This window comes from Anabrus simplex, chromosome 2, assembly GCF_040414725.1.
Source record: "Anabrus simplex isolate iqAnaSimp1 chromosome 2, ASM4041472v1, whole genome shotgun sequence".
Lineage (NCBI taxonomy): Eukaryota > Metazoa > Arthropoda > Insecta > Orthoptera > Tettigoniidae > Anabrus > Anabrus simplex.
Window position 1 is genome coordinate 1,161,306,755 of NC_090266.1, and position 16,793 is coordinate 1,161,323,547.

Below are 16,793 nucleotides of genomic sequence, written 5' to 3' on the forward strand. Positions count from 1 at the left end.
CAGCCCCAGTATTTGCCTGGTGTGAAAATGGAAAACCACAGAAAACCATCTTCAAGGCAGCCAACAGTGGGTATCAAACCCACTATCTCCAAGATGCAAGCTCACAGCTGCGGGCCCCTAACCACATGCCCAACTCACCCGGTTCCTGTGGTATTTACAAGTATTAAGGGCTAAGTATAGTAGAGAGCATCCTAGGAAATAGGTTAATAAAACAAAGTCTGACGTAGTTCTGTATGTTATTTTTGTGTTTTGATAGGTGTTAATCAGAACCGTTCAACACTATTGATGCCAATCATATTCTTTACGATATTCAGATTCATGTGGCAGGCCAGGCCTTTACAGCTCGACTTTAAGAGCTCTTAGGCCACGGAGGAGATACATTTATTGATGATTTCTGTTAACTGTCTGGCTTGTGACGCCGCTAACGTTATGAGTAGACATTACAGCCAATATCCCAACACCTAGTGTCGGGCGGCAGTAAATAGCTCAATCCCCTAAGGTGAACAGCGGTTTTGGGCCGACGAGTTTCCTTAGTTGATGTGATGGTCTCCTCAATGTAGGAAATCATACTGGAACTCATCAAGTAGTGTCTGACCCCAGGTTAGGAGCATCATCAAAAGGAGATTGGATAGTGGGTTCGAACCCCACTGCCGGCAGCCCTGAAGATGGTTTCCCATTTTCACACCAGGCAAATGCTGGGGCTGTACCTTAATTAAGGCCACGGCCACTTCTTTCTTTTTTTTGCTAGTTGCTTTACATCGCACCGACACAGATAGGTCTTATGGCAACGATGGGACAGGAAAGGGCTAGGAGTGGTAAGGAAGCGGCCGTGGCCTTAATTAAGGTACAGCCCCAGCATTTTCCTGGTGTGAAAATGGGAAACCACGGAAAACCATCTTCAGGGCACGGCCGCTTCCTTCCCACTCCTAGCCATTTCCTGTCCCAACGTCACCATAAGACCTACTGTGTCATTGCGACGTAAAGCCAATAGAGAGAGAGAGAGAGAAAAAAAAAGAGTTTGTACTACACGTTACAACAGCCTGATCACCTCCAGGTAGTAGCTCTAAAATGCTTTTGGGAGTGACGACCCCATCATCATAACAGCCTAAAATGTAAATGGCACTCTTAAATCAGCCTTGGAAAAAGCTAAGGCGTTCACTGGAAGTGATGCACAGTTCTTATGCAGGGGAAACTGTGAGAAGTGGGTGAACAGTAGAGAATATTATGAAGGTAGCAATAATCAACTTCATGTTACTGACTGGAAAGTCAGAAGAGGTGATTGATATCATGAAAAGGAAAATGTGAGTTTAAGTGGAAAGGAAAAGGAAAGAAGTTGAGGAAGGGATATAACAGATATAAGGCAAAGAATGAGTGGGAATACAGTAGAACCTCGATAATTCAAAATTGGTTAATTGAAAATCTAACTTAATTCGAAGAAGCTCTCATCCCCGGAAACATGAGGTACGGTTTTGCATGTTATTTAAATTCTTGAATTTGAAATGCGGATAATTCATAATTCAAAGAACAATGCCGGTCCCATTACCAAAATTCTGACTTTTAATTAAAAAAACCCCTTACATTTAAAAAAAAAAGTACTGTATTTTACAGAGTAATTTAAATTCAAAATTTTTTCCGCATCATGTAAGAACGCGTCTTTCGGAATGTGCAGGGGTAGCTTTCCACACTTTCACTCATTTTTTTTTTTTTTTTTTTTTTTTTTTTTTTTTTTTTTTTTTTTTTTTTTTTGCTAGGGGTTTTACGTCGCACCGACACAGACAGGTCTTGTGGCGACGAATTTCACTCAATTCGCTGTGTCTACAGCGTGCTTCATATTTGCTAAGTTGAAGTGAAATCGTAATTCTTTTGTATTCAGCATTTTAAGGAATGCCACAATATCATGTAGCAGGCAGTGTGCGGAGAAATATAATCTGCGAACACTGGCGATTCCAACAGGTGGCGAACATATAATCAATTCGTATGCACCGAACAATATTCTCAGTGCCAATTAAACTGCATTGTTTTTAATGCCGAGCCCAAAAGGACATGAGGTTTTAAAGGAGAGAAGTGCCAGCTGGGAAATCGTACAAGGGTCGTCAATGTACTGTGATGCAATGCAGACGGAAGCAGGAGACTTTCTCCCCTCGTTATAGGAAAGTTTGATAAGCCACGATGTTTTAAGGGCATCGGGTACTTTCCGTGCAAGTAAGAGGCATTTAAAATGCATACCGTACAGTAATGCAATTAATAAAGCACTTGCACAGGGGAGCCAGTACAAATTCCTCCTCGTCTTTGAATAATTTTTTCTTCAATTTCGTTGCATGAGTTTATGTTATGGGTTATCCAAGGGCATTATTTGAACACTGTAAATGCATCTTCTTGGACGGATACATTTTGGAAATCTTTTTCATGAAATTTGAAAGGTTTAAACTGTGAATCAAGGTTATCTGCATGCAATAACAGGTCTTAGAATATTTTGTGATGCTGCAAGGGTTGAAATTTCTGAATTGCGAGTTGGCGGTTAATTCGAAATCATGTAATTCGAAGTGCAATTTTTGAGTCCCAACGACTTTGAATTAACTAGGTTTTACTGTATTAATCAACAAAATCTTACACGAGTATGTAGATAAAGTAGACTACACAAGTGATAGAATAATAAAACTACAGTTAAGGACACAGAATTGAGTAAGACCTTTTGAATATGGAAGGAGGAGTGAAGAGGGAGAGAAGGTGCTGGATTTTTGTACGAGAAATTGATTAAGTGTGGGCAATACATGGTTCAGGAGGAAGAATAGTACAAAGATTATAAGATATGGATGGGAAAAAAGAAGAATAATGACAGTAATTGATTACTTCTTGATGGAAAGAGCAAATCACAGAGAGTTGTTAGATGTAACAGCCTTGCCTGAAGTAGTCTTTAATGGAGACGATCAAAAATGAAAGTAGGTAAAATAGAAAAACTGAAAGAAATATGAGAGAAAAAAAATATAAGTATGGAAAGTACAGGATATGGAAGTAAATGGAACATTCCAATATAAATTGAAACAACACATACCCAAAACTGAGGTGGAGAGTGTGGAAGTCGAATGAGACATGTTCAAGAAGGTATTTGTAAGCTGTGCAGGGATTGCTTGTAACAGAATAGCTGAAAGAGATCACATGGTGGAGTGAGAGGGTAAAAGAAGCAGGGAAATATAAGAAGAAAGCATGACAATTATGTAATACAGATAAAACAGAAAAAATGATCAGGAATTGAAAAGAAGATGCAAGAAAGTAGTAAGTGAAAAAAAGAAGAAACGCTGGGAAGGGTTTACAGGAGAGTTGGAAGATGATGTGTATAATGGTAAAAGGATTGCTATATGGACTTGTAAGAAGGAAGAGAAAAGAAAGAGTCTACACAAAGCAGGTGAAAGGGAAAAGACGAGACAAGGGCAACTTGACATGCAGTGAGATTACTGAAAATTATGGAATAAAAATCAGTGTGGAAAAGAGTAAGACCATGGTGTTGACTAGAGGAAATAAGGAAAAGATGGAAGGATTACTTTGATGAACTACTAAGAAGGCGTGTAGATAAGATGATGGAGGTAGAATGTGAGGAGACAGAATCCAAGAGTGAAATCACAATGAAAGAGGTGGAAACTGCTGTCGAATGAAAGTGGGAAAAGCTGCAGGATTGGATGAACTGTGTATGGAAATGATAAAAGCAGCAGGGCCCATTTGTCTACAACGGCTGTATAGACTATATAGATGTATTTGGAAAGAAAAATCTGTACCAAGTAACTGAAGCAAAGGAGTAAGAATACTTATATTTAAGAAGGGGGACAAGAAGATATGTGATATTTATCAAGGAATCTCTTTCATATCTCAGGTAGTAAAGATTTGAAAGGGTACTAGAAAAGATAATGAGAAGAAAGGTGGAAGGACAATTACAAGAAGAGTAATATGACTTTCAAAATGTAAGATGAACACTAGAATCCTTCAGTATGAGGCAGTTAGTGGAAAATAATTGGGAATACGGAAGATATATGGTGATGACATTCCTTGATATTTAGAAAAGGTTTATAACAGTGTACCCAGAGCAAAGGTATGGAAAGTAATGCAACAGAAAGGATATGGAAAACAAATGATAGAATATGTGCAAACAATGTAAAGAAATTGTTGCAGCAGTGTCCAGACCCATGATGGGAGGACAGAGTGGTTTTGGAATGAAGCTGGGCTTTGACAAGGAAGTGTGTTATCACCACTGTTATTAATAAAAAATATGGGGCCAGGGAGCCATTTGCGGATGATACTGTGGTGTGGGGAGCAAACAGAGAAGAAGTACAAGGACAACTTGACATGCTGAGCGAGATTATTGAAAATTATAGAATGAAAATCAGTGTGGAAAAGAGTAAGACAATGGTGATGACTAAAGGAGAAAGGGAAAGGAAAGGAATTGTACTTGGGAAGTGAACAGATGCAGGAAGCAGGGCTGGATGTAGAGATCAGTAAAAGGATTAAACAGGGAAAAGCATTTTATCACAGTGTGAGAAACCTGGTGTGGAGGAAGGAAATACCAATGAAGTGTAAAGAGGTGGTGTATAAGATCTACTACTGTGTAATACTGACTCACTGACAAAGGACAGGACAATAAAATCCAGGCCAGTGAGGTGAAATTTTTAACAAGTAAGATAGGAAAGACAGGAAAGGACGGAGTAGAAAAACATGACATCAGGAAGAAAATCGGAGTGGAGAATCTTTACAACAGAATGGAGAGGGATAAACTTAGATGGTTTGGACGTTTTAAGAGGATGGAAGAGGGATGGATTCCGAAGCGGATGATGGAGACCTAGATAGGAGGAGAGAGGGCAAGAGGGAACCAAACTAAGGTGGTTCAAAATGATCAAGAATAGTATAGAAGAAACCTGGATTGAAACATACTTAAGGAGGAACAATGGTTATTGGATAGAGGAAGATGGAAAGGTGCCACAAACATCCCAATCAGGACAGAGCTGGGTGAGGGAAATGGATTATGATGATGATGATGATGATGATGATGATGATGATGATATACTGTGAACATTAATATTTCTCTTTCATTTTTGTAGTGTATTTCACACAGTGCAGGGCACAGCGACTTACAGGAATCACTCTTTTGAATTTCCCCTTTCCAATGTCCCACTTGTCCACTACCCTGCCCTATATGTACTGAGTCACACAGTGGACTCTACTGTATTGCTTGCCAACTACACAGCACATGTAAACAGCTGATACTGTGTGGTCATCAGTTGCATGCTCATGTCTGCACTCCATTCACTAGTAAAGGTTGTGATCATTTCTGGATTCTCCATGCATTTTCCTTGGGAATTTTGAATGCTAATATTAACACTCTTCACCTCTAAGATTTTTTTTTGAATTCAGTGCACTACATCACAGGACATAAGAGATATGAACAATTACAACTGGTGACTAACCAAATGGTTGTTCAAGAAAAAATGGATGACAGATCTCCTCTTACATTATTAGATGTATTATGCCCATAAATTTTCCGTAACTCATTTTAAGACACCCCGTATAACGCCTTCGTGGACCAGAGGCAGAGTGTCTGACTCACAAACCCAAGTTTGCAGTTTTGATACCACCCAAGTAGCTGATTCTTTTAAAAGCAGCTAAAATGTTGGCACCTGATAACATGATTGTTGGTATGTTATATACCTCTTGTGTACCCACACTGTGGTCATCCAACAAAGTTAACCCAGCCTTAAGAATCGACCAGTAGGGTTCTGCTTCGCTGCAAGATGCTAGCAAATTGGAACATATACCCGCCTGTAAACAGTTGGCAGAGGTCAACTTCAGTGACACAATCAATTTTAAAAGTCAATATTTAACCAAATGAGCCTCTTAGCCTTCTCCCCTCCTTTTTGGGACAAACAAAAACAGTCAGTCCCTAAGCCAGAAGAATTAATCAGAAGCGATTAAATTCCCAGACCCGGCCAGAAATTGAACCCGGGACCCTCTGAACCAAAGGCTTTCATGCTGACCATTCACCTAACAAGTTGGATAAATGAGCCTCTTAGCGTGACAGTTTGATCAACTCTGCCTTGTTTGGAAATAAGAACAAATGGTTAATCACACAAATTCTGAAGTTGGTTACAGTTGCTTCAAGATAGGTTTCTGCCATGAGGGAAGATTTTTTAACACTAACAATTACAGACAATTTTCAGAAGTTAAGGCAGTATAAATAACTGGTTTGAGGAACAAATGAAGCAACAAATTTGATGATATATGACTGTATGACTGCTGATAACCACAAGGACAATTTCTGATACTAGTCAGAATCTAAAACAAAAAAGAAAATGAAATATGTTGCTAAGAGTATGGGAACTGAAGAAAGACAGGACTAAAAGTGATCCTGAAAATATGCCACCAAAAAAAAAACCAATTATTACCTCATATTTGGCCATAACAACTCTAGTGAGTGTACTCTTCACGGCATCTGTATCAAATGGTGGATGACCCACTAGGATTGTGTACAACGTACATCCCAGCCCCCAAACATCAGCTTCCAGGCCATGTGAACTGCGTGTTGCCACCTAAAAATTAACATTCAATCTCAGACCCTCTTCATGTTACAAATTAAGGTAACAGAATTTATGATAAGCTGATACTTACCTCCGGAGAAATGTAATTAGGAGTACCACACATTGTCATGTGTTTCTCATCTGGTCGAGTCAGTTGGGTAGCCAAACCGAAGTCAGAAATTTTCTGCAAATGTAAGACTTAATGAGACAGTGAACAGGTGTATCAATACAAAGAGCTTAACACATTTTTTAAAGATTTAACTACTTTCACTTCACTTTCATGTTTCGGTTCCTAACTCTATGCCAGATCCATTGTATGGAGCAAATGATTCAACAGACTGAAGGATTTCAAAGGTAATACTAATGTGTTCTACTTCACATTATTTGATACCACATCAATTCATTCCTTAGCCAAAGGAACTGCAAGATTAGGGTTGTTCACATTCGTAAAAATATTTTTTAAAATAGAAGAAAAACATACAAAAAAAAAACCTCCCACTTTTCCACACAAAAAAGATACCTCAGAGATTTATTTTTAATCTTATCTCCTTATATATATTTAGAGCAATATATAGAATGGCCCGCCTAAGTCTTCCACCTCAAATATCTTCTGACTCGTTGTAGATAGCAATAGGCAGTTTTCACCCAGGTGAATAACACTGAAGGGCAATATGTGTCCCATGCCTTAATAAAACATATAGACATCAAGTTGTCCCACCATTGTCTAGTCCCAAGTCCGGAATGAGAAAGGAGGAGGGTTGGCTGGTCTGGCACCCAGTTGTAAAACTGCTAACACCGAGTATTGGGCGGCGATAGATAAACTGACTCCCTTTGGGCGGGTGAGCTCCCTTAGGCGGGGTGATGGTCCCTTCAGTGGAGGAAATGACACTGAAATCCATCACTTGAAGACCCAACGGCAAACAAGTGGAGGAGGAATTTCTCACTCCGGTTCCCAATGGCTGTGGAAGCGGATGAGGTCATGCTAGACAGACTGGCTGTGAAGGCGCTACTCATGAGCTGGTAGTGGATAGGCCCTAAAGGCAGATGGACCATATGTGGTCAATGGCATAGAAAGTCCTCAACGGCAGACCAGTTGTTCGGACAGGGTGTCCTTACTTGACTGGAATGACAGATGAAGGCAGCAGTAATTAGGAATGCTTCAATCGCCTTGCACCTGCTTGCGCACTGAACATATTTCGTAGTCATCAAGTAAGGTGCGTTTGTTGATGTGCAGCAACACTCTCACTCCAAAAGAATTCATGCACAGCAATTTTCCAACAACATATGACTTCTTCCAGAAGTCCTGCGGTGATCAAGAAGTTGCGACGGGGGCAGGATTGTGATGTCTGGAAGCCTCTAGTGATAACTTGGCATGTAGGCTGTAGATGTGTGATTGGTCATCTTGCTTAGGGCTGTGGCTGTAGAGCAATTCGGTTGCTGCATCTACGTCTGAGCAGTCCTATTTATGGTCCACTCGGCTTACCTCACATGGGGAAAGGGCTAGAAAAGGTGCCCTAAACATAGTCACCCACTTATATTACCGATTGGATAGCAGTGTCCAATGGTATCACCTTTATGAGGTCAAACAGATAAGAAATTATATTTTGCAACATGGAATGTAAGAACACTCAATGATGACCCCACAACTAAGAGACCCGAAAGGTGAACAGCTATATTGGGTAGAGAATTAAGAAGATATAACATTGACATAGCAGCACTTCAGGAAACCCGTCTTGCTGATGAAGGTCAGTTGAATGAACAATGTGCAGGTTACAGCATCTTTCGGAAGGCGAAAGCTACCAGTGAGCACCGATTACACAGAGTAGGCTTTGCTATCAAGAATAATCTTCTTGAGGAATTGTTAAAACTTCCCACTGAACATAATGAACGCCTTATGACATTAAGACTTCGGTTACACAACAACCAACATGCCATGGTGATCACCGCATAAGCCCCCACACTAGATTCTGATAATGACATCAAAGAATCATTTTATTCAGATCTGGATGGCATCCTGTCAAACATTAATCAACAAGACAAAATAATCTTACTAGGCAATTTTAATGCCAGAGTGGGCAAGGACAATATTGTATGGAATGGTGTCATTGGCAGTGAAAACTCTAAAAGAATCGTTTTAAAACTTCATGGCAGTATCCTAGATTGAAGCACTGGCATCTCAGTGATTATATAATCGTCCACAAGAAAGATCTTCGCGACGTTTTTATCACCAAAGCAATGTCAGGAGTGGATGACTGTTGGACAGATAACCGACTTATCAGATCAGTTATGAATTTGTCACTATCCCCTCTGAGCAGAAAACAACGGAAGAGCTGCAAACACGCTTTTGATACCGTGAAATTAGGGATTTCAGAATATGCCTTACAATATAGAGAAATGCTTCATCAGACACTGTCGTCAGGATGTAACACAACACTGGGAGAGCCTGAAGACCACTATTCGGGATGCTTGCAAAGAAACCATGGGTTATAAGACCAAGAAACATCAAGATTAGTTTGATGAAAATGATGAAGCGATTGAAGCATTGATATCAGAGAAGAGAAAAAGCCTTGCAAGCGTGGAGAAAGGACATAAACTACCTTGCAAAAAAAACAGCCTTTTGTCTTGGCAAAGCAAATGTCCAAAGAAGAACCCGTGTGCTCAAGAATGCATGGTGGACAGTAAAAGCAAAAGAGCTGCAATATCTAACAGACAAAGATAGGCAACAATTCTTCCAAGCCACGAAAGCAGTTTATGGTCCCACCACCTTTGGTAGAAATCCACTCTGGTCCAGTGATAGGAGTACACCTCTAAAAGATTGGTTCTCCATCACGAATAGATGGAAATAGCATTTTGAAGGTCTCCTGAATCAGGAATCAGTTGTTGATGAACAGGTATATGACTCAATAGAACAAGCACCCATCAAAGAAGAACTTGGCTCCCTACCAACACTGGATGAAGTTAAGTGTGCTGTTAATCAAGCAAGGCGACACAAGGCCACTAGTCTTGATGGTATACCTGCGGAAGCTCTCGTAGAAGGTGGTGAGGAACTCATAAGACACTTACATGAACCGATTGTTAAAATTTGGAACACTGAAGAAATGCCTCCCGATTTCAGAGATAGTCTCATAAGTTCCAATATTTAAGAAAGGTGATCAGACTATAATAACTATCAGGGAATCTTGGAGGGGCGTGCCAATCCAACTGATGAGCCCAAATAGGGCGTCTGGGCAAAACTCTGCAAACGTACACGGTCTAACCACCCAAAAGCTGGTTCCATTGCCGTGATTGTATCATTACTGTCTTCCTTGGGAAAGCTTATTGCTCGAATTGTGGCAAATCCTATACTACCCTTGTTGGAGGAAATACTACCAGAGAGCCAGTGTGGATTCAGGCCTTCTAGAGAAACCAATGATATGATATTTACAGCTCGTTAGCTTCAGGAAAAATGCACAAAGCAAAACAGACCTCTTTATATTGCTTTCATTGATCCCACTAAGGCATTTGATTCTGTAAACCGTGATGCTTTGTGGAAGATTTTAGGATTGTATGGTTTTCCACAGAAATTTATTTCCATCTTGAAACTGTTCTACACTGATATGACAGCAGCTGTTATCGGTACCAACTCTGTTGGAGAGCCATTTTGTATCAATACCGGTGTTAAGCAAGGCTGTGTGATTGCCCTCACTTTGTTCTCATTTTATATATAGTGGCTGTTATGCAGCCAGTTAAGGAAGTTTTTCTTCCAGGAAAACAGATAAATTATAGACTAGATGGGAAATGGTTTAATTTGAACCATCTAGGGGTGAAGACTCGTACACTTTCTACAGCATTAGTCGAGTTACAGTATGCTGATGATAATGCAGTTGTAACTCAGTCTGAAGAAGAACTAGTGTCAATCCTGAATGCCTTTTCAACTGCACACAAGTAAGATTGGTCTCAAACTGAATACCAATAAAGCACAGATTCTCTATCAACCAGCTCCTGGAGAAAGACATAGAGAGATCAATGTCTCCATCGATGCAGTGAACCTTCAAGAAGTAAACTCCTTCCCTTACCTTGGCAGCATCCTCTCATCAAGCGCAAATATAGATACGGAAATTGTAGATAGCAATATGCAGTTTTCACCCAGGTGAATAACACTGAAGGGCAATAAGTGTCCCATCAATCGTGCTGGAGCATCCTTTGCCAAACTACGATCCCGAGTATTTGACAGTCATGATGTCAATGTTGCAACAAAGATCCAGTTGTAGTATACAGCTTACTATATGGATCTGAATCCTGGACATGCTACAGGTGGCATACTAAAAAGTTGGAACAATATAAAAAGCGATGTTTAAGGAGAATTTTGCATATAACCTGGCAAGATAGATGCACAAATGTCAGCGTACTTGAAGAGGTACATACCACCAGTATAAAAGCCATGGTTTTAAGACGTCAGCTACCGAGCTGGATAGCTGCAGACACTTAAGTGTGGCCAGTATCCAGTATTCGAGAGATAGTGGGTTCGAACCCCACTGTCGGCAGCCCAGAAGATGGTTTTCCATACCTTAATTAAGGCCACGGTCGCTTCCCTCCCACTCCTAGCCCTTTCCTGTCCCATGGTCACCAAAGGACCTATCTGTGTTGGTGCAAAAAAAAAAAAAAAAGACGTCAGCTACGAGGGACAGGGCAAGTAATACGCATGCCCGACAATCGCATTCTGAAGCAAGTGTTTTACTCTGAGTTAACAGTGAGTAAACATTGTTTGGGAGGTCAGAGGAAGCAATTTTAGGATGTAATTACGGCTAACTTGAAGATTATGCCACACTGATGTCAACAACTGGGAGACCTTAGCCCTCAACCGTTCATCTTGGAGATCTTCAGTTCATCGCGGCAGACTACTTTTTGAAGAAAACCGTAGGTGAATAGCGAACGATAAGAGGCAACAAAGGAAGGAAAAAGAACGAAAAAGGATAACAATGGCTACTCCACCAGGTACTATCTGAGCCATCTCTGCGGAAAATTCCGTGCCTCCCGTATTGGGCTGTTCAGTCACTTACGGACTCAGAGATGAGGAGGAATTCTGATTCAAAGACCAACCTACTCATTTTTGAGTGTTTGACATTGTAAGTTGTCTTTTATTAAATAGAACTACACCCATTTCTGTCACATATGTAGCTGATCATAGGGATGCAATTATTTTCATAGTCAATTTAAATACCAAGTTTCAAACAATTCTGTTCAGTAATTTTCCCTGTTCTCCTGATACAATCAATCAATCAATCAATCAATCAATCAATCAATCAATCAATCAATCAATCAATCAATCAATCAATCAATCAATCACTACTGATCTGTATTTAGGGTAGTTGCCCAGGTGGGAGATCCCCTACCTGTTGTTTTCCTAGCATTTTCTTAAATGATTTCGAAGAAATTGGAAATTTATTGAACATCTCCCTTGGTAAGTTATTCCAATCCCTAACTCCCCTTCCCATAAACAAATATGTGCCACAATTTGTCCTCTTAAAATTCCAATTTTATCGTGATCTTTCCTACCTATAAAGACACCACTCAAACTTATTAACCTACTAATGTCATTCCACGCCATCTCTCCAGTGACAGCTCGGAACATACCGCTTACGTTAAATCAATAAAAGTAAATACCCACCTTTTTGAAACTTATATTTGGATACTTACTTTTATTGATTTAATGTAAATAAGATTTGATACAGGAAATGAAGATGATTTCTTGCAAACATACCTCTTAGCCCAGCAGCTCATCATCTCCTTTCTCCCAAGTCTTCCCACCTCAAACTTTGCAACATTTTTGTAACGCTACTCTTTTGTCTTACAAACTATCCACTTCATAGTTGTATCGATATAATCTAAAAATAAAAAGGTATTGATTCGGTGGAAAATATTTTCTTACAAAATCATTAAACTCTTTTGTTGGAAATCACCCAGAACAAATCGAGCTACTTTTCTTTGGATTTCGTCCATTTCTTGAATCAAGTAATCGTGGTGAGGGTCCCATACAATGGAACCATACTCTAGTTGGGGTCTTGCCAGAGACTTATATGCCCTCTCCTTTACATTCTTACTACAACCCCTAAACACCCTCATAACCATGTGCAGAGATCTGTACCCTTTATTTACAATCCCATTTATGTGATTACCCCAAAAAGATATTTCCTTATATTAACACCTAGATACTTACAATGATCCCCAAAAGGAACTTTCACCCCATCAACGCAGTAATTAAAACTGAGAGGACTTTTCCTATTTGTGAAAATCACAACCTGACTTTTCACCCTGCTTATCAACATACCATTGCCTGCTGTCCATCCCACAACATTATCGAGGTCACATTGCAGTTGCTCACAATCTTGTAACTTATTTATTACTCTATACAGAATAACACGATCCGCAAAAAGCCTTACCTGTCAGTCCACTTGCTTACTCATATCATTTATGTATATAAGAAAACATAAAGGTGCAATAATACTGCCTTGAGGAATTCCCCTCTTAATTATAACAGGGTCAGATAAAGCATCACCTACTTTAATTCTCTGAGATCTATTTTCTAGAAATATAGCAACCCATTCAGTCACTCTTTTAATTGCACTCGTTTTTCCCATCCATCCATCCATCCATCCATCCATCCATCCATCCATCCATCCATCCATCCATCCATCCATCCATCCATCCATCCATCCATCCATCCATCCATCCATCCATCCATCCATCCATCCATCCATCCATCCATCCATCCATCCATCCATCCATCCATCCATCCATCCATCCATCCATCCATCCATCCATCCATCCATCCATCCATCCATCCATCCATCCATCCATCCATCCATCCATCCATCCATCCATCCATCCATCCATCCATCCATCCATCCATCCATCCATCCATCCATCCATCCATCCATCCATCCATCCATCCATCCATCCATCCATCCATCCATCCATCCATCCATCCATCCATCCATCCATCCATCCATCCATCCATCCATCCATCCATCCATCCATCCATCCATCCATCCATCCATCCATCCATCCATCCATCCATCCATCCATCCATCCATCCATCCATCCATCCATCCATCCATCCATCCATCCATCCATCCATCCATCCATCCATCCATCCATCCATCCATCCATCCATCCATCCATCCATCCATCCATCCATCCATCCATCCATCCATCCATCCATCCATCCATCCATCCATCCATCCATCCATCCATCCATCCATCCATCCATCCATCCATCCATCCATCCATCCATCCATCCATCCATCCATCCATCCATCCATCCATCCATCCATCCATCCATCCATCCATCCATCCATCCATCCATCCATCCATCCATCCATCCATCCATCCATCCATCCATCCATCCATCCATCCATCCATCCATCCATCCATCCATCCATCCATCCATCCATCCATCCATCCATCCATCCATCCATCCATCCATCCATCCATCCATCCATCCATCCATCCATCCATCCATCCATCCATCCATCCATCCATCCATCCATCCATCCATCCATCCATCCATCCATCCATCCATCCATCCATCCATCCATCCATCCATCCATCCATCCATCCATCCATCCATCCATCCATCCATCCATCCATCCATCCATCCATCCATCCATCCATCCATCCATCCATCCATCCATCCATCCATCCATCCATCCATCCATCCATCCATCCATCCATCCATCCATCCATCCATCCATCCATCCATCCATCCATCCATCCATCCATCCATCCATCCATCCATCCATCCATCCATCCATCCATCCATCCATCCATCCATCCATCCATCCATCCATCCATCCATCCATCCATCCATCCATCCATCCATCCATCCATCCATCCATCCATCCATCCATCCATCCATCCATCCATCCATCCATCCATCCATCCATCCATCCATCCATCCATCCATCCATCCATCCATCCATCCATCCATCCATCCATCCATCCATCCATCCATCCATCCATCCATCCATCCATCCATCCATCCATCCATCCATCCATCCATCCATCCATCCATCCATCCATCCATCCATCCATCCATCCATCCATCCATCCATCCATCCATCCATCCATCCATCCATCCATCCATCCATCCATCCATCCATCCATCCATCCATCCATCCATCCATCCATCCATCCATCCATCCATCCATCCATCCATCCATCCATCCATCCATCCATCCATCCATCCATCCATCCATCCATCCATCCATCCATCCATCCATCCATCCATCCATCCATCCATCCATCCATCCATCCATCCATCCATCCATCCATCCATCCATCCATCCATCCATCCATCCATCCATCCATCCATCCATCCATCCATCCATCCATCCATCCATCCATCCATCCATCCATCCATCCATCCATCCATCCATCCATCCATCCATCCATCCATCCATCCATCCATCCATCCATCCATCCATCCATCCATCCATCCATCCATCCATCCATCCATCCATCCATCCATCCATCCATCCATCCATCCATCCATCCATCCATCCATCCATCCATCCATCCATCCATCCATCCATCCATCCATCCATCCATCCATCCATCCATCCATCCATCCATCCATCCATCCATCCATCCATCCATCCATCCATCCATCCATCCATCCATCCATCCATCCATCCATCCATCCATCCATCCATCCATCCATCCATCCATCCATCCATCCATCCATCCATCCATCCATCCATCCATCCATCCATCCATCCATCCATCCATCCATCCATCCATCCATCCATCCATCCATCCATCCATCCATCCATCCATCCATCCATCCATCCATCCATCCATCCATCCATCCATCCATCCATCCATCCATCCATCCATCCATCCATCCATCCATCCATCCATCCATCCATCCATCCATCCATCCATCCATCCATCCATCCATCCATCCATCCATCCATCCATCCATCCATCCATCCATCCATCCATCCATCCATCCATCCATCCATCCATCCATCCATCCATCCATCCATCCATCCATCCATCCATCCATCCATCCATCCATCCATCCATCCATCCATCCATCCATCCATCCATCCATCCATCCATCCATCCATCCATCCATCCATCCATCCATCCATCCATCCATCCATCCATCCATCCATCCATCCATCCATCCATCCATCCATCCATCCATCCATCCATCCATCCATCCATCCATCCATCCATCCATCCATCCATCCATCCATCCATCCATCCATCCATCCATCCATCCATCCATCCATCCATCCATCCATCCATCCATCCATCCATCCATCCATCCATCCATCCATCCATCCATCCATCCATCCATCCATCCATCCATCCATCCATCCATCCATCCATCCATCCATCCATCCATCCATCCATCCATCCATCCATCCATCCATCCATCCATCCATCCATCCATCCATCCATCCATCCATCCATCCATCCATCCATCCATCCATCCATCCATCCATCCATCCATCCATCCATCCATCCATCCATCCATCCATCCATCCATCCATCCATCCATCCATCCATCCATCCATCCATCCATCCATCCATCCATCCATCCATCCATCCATCCATCCATCCATCCATCCATCCATCCATCCATCCATCCATCCATCCATCCATCCATCCATCCATCCATCCATCCATCCATCCATCCATCCATCCATCCATCCATCCATCCATCCATCCATCCATCCATCCATCCATCCATCCATCCATCCATCCATCCATCCATCCATCCATCCATCCATCCATCCATCCATCCATCCATCCATCCATCCATCCATCCATCCATCCATCCATCCATCCATCCATCCATCCATCCATCCATCCATCCATCCATCCATCCATCCATCCATCCATCCATCCATCCATCCATCCATCCATCCATCCATCCATCCATCCATCCATCCATCCATCCATCCATCCATCCATCCATCCATCCATCCATCCATCCATCCATCCATCCATCCATCCATCCATCCATCCATCCATCCATCCATCCATCCATCCATCCATCCATCCATCCATCCATCCATCCATCCATCCATCCATCCATCCATCCATCCATCCATCCATCCATCCATCCATCCATCCATCCATCCATCCATCCATCCATCCATCCATCCATCCATCCATCCATCCATCCATCCATCCATCCATCCATCCATCCATCCATCCATCCATCCATCCATCCATCCA

At 42.0% G+C, this 16,793-nt stretch overlaps 1 protein-coding gene across 1 annotated transcript in view; it reads right to left on the bottom strand.

The window, feature by feature from the left end:
• Positions 1 to 16,793, bottom strand: part of SAK (Sak kinase) — a 319,404-nt gene that overhangs the window by 152,725 nt on the left and 149,886 nt on the right. Inside the window, exons 5-6 of the mRNA XM_067139778.2 lie at positions 6,649 to 6,741; positions 6,426 to 6,569 (exon numbers count right to left, since the gene is read on the bottom strand). Coding sequence (XP_066995879.2) covers positions 6,426 to 6,569; positions 6,649 to 6,741 — 237 coding nt within the window. The remainder of the gene's footprint in view (positions 1 to 6,425; positions 6,570 to 6,648; positions 6,742 to 16,793) is intronic.